Source organism: Plasmopara halstedii, assembly GCF_900000015.1.
Source record: "Plasmopara halstedii genome assembly, contig: Scaffold_816, whole genome shotgun sequence".
NCBI lineage: Eukaryota > Oomycota > Peronosporomycetes > Peronosporales > Peronosporaceae > Plasmopara > Plasmopara halstedii.
Genome location: NW_020187732.1, coordinates 559,748 through 560,615, shown reverse-complemented (window position 1 = coordinate 560,615; position 868 = coordinate 559,748). Strand labels below are relative to the sequence as shown.

General features: G+C 41.4%; 2 protein-coding genes across 2 annotated transcripts in view; one reads left to right on the top strand and one right to left on the bottom strand.

The window, feature by feature from the left end:
* Nucleotides 1–3: 3 nt before the first annotated feature.
* On the top strand, nucleotides 4–627 carry PHALS_14067 (zinc iron permease; the record flags this gene model as incomplete). Its single annotated transcript, XM_024729804.1, has 1 exon — nucleotides 4–627. The coding sequence occupies one exon, from the start codon at nucleotides 4–6 to the stop codon at nucleotides 625–627; it is 624 nt and encodes a 207-aa protein (XP_024580144.1).
* A 118-nt stretch (nucleotides 628–745) lies between these two features.
* The window catches only part of PHALS_14066 (rna recognition domain containing protein), a gene marked incomplete at both ends in the record, with an annotated part of 811 nt that continues 688 nt past the window's right edge, over nucleotides 746–868 (bottom strand). Inside the window, one exon of the mRNA XM_024729801.1 lies at nucleotides 746–846. Within this exon, the coding sequence (XP_024580143.1) occupies nucleotides 746–846 (101 nt within the window). The remainder of the gene's footprint in view (nucleotides 847–868) is intronic.

Sequence of the window (868 nt, the reverse complement as noted above, 5' to 3'; positions counted from 1 at the left end):
ATGATGATTGCAGCTACAGGATGCTTACTCTATGAAGGATGGTACCTACCGCAAGCTATGGACTACTGGGTGTCAGTGAGCTATCGTCTTCTCTTAGGCTCGTTTTTCGGTGTCCTATTTATCAAGTTTACAAAAGTGTTTTTAGAAGACAATGAGAATGTGTCAGTCTGCGGACTCAAAGGCTTAGATACACGTAAGGCTTTTCTGATTATGGCGGTGATGACGCTACAGTCTGTGTCGGAAGGCATCGGTGTTGGTGTATCATTTGGTGGAGAAGGTGGCATTCGTCGTGGCCATATTGTTACTATGACAATGGCAATTCACAATATTTCTGAAGGCATTGCAATAAGTTTATCTCTTCTACCACGTCGACTCAGTGTTTTCTATGCTGTGCTATGGTGTATTGTATCAAGTGCTGTACCTGCGTTTTTGTTCGTTGAGCAATGGCTTCCAATTCTTTCATGTGGGTTGGGTTTTGCTGGTGGTGCCATGGCATATGTAGCAGTGCAAGAATTGCTTCCTGAGTCGCTCAAAGATACGAAATCTGTGTTTACAACGATTTCAGCCACCGCCTTTGCTTTTCTAATCTTTCTTACAATTCAAATTGTGTTGAGTGTCACTATTTAGATATTGTATGATGATTATTTTATGTGTGTGCACACATTTATATTATACGAACATGTGCCAAGATCAAAGGACTGTTTATCGTGAAGGATTCATGAAACGGTCATTTGTAAAGGCAGCATCAATCCGAAAAGGCAGTGAGAAATTTGCTTTCGACCAAAGAGAAGAAGAAAAGACATGAAGCAGTCGACGCTGATTCTGTTTCTCGTGAGTTTTTCTCAGCTAAGCAGCTGTTTAGCATACC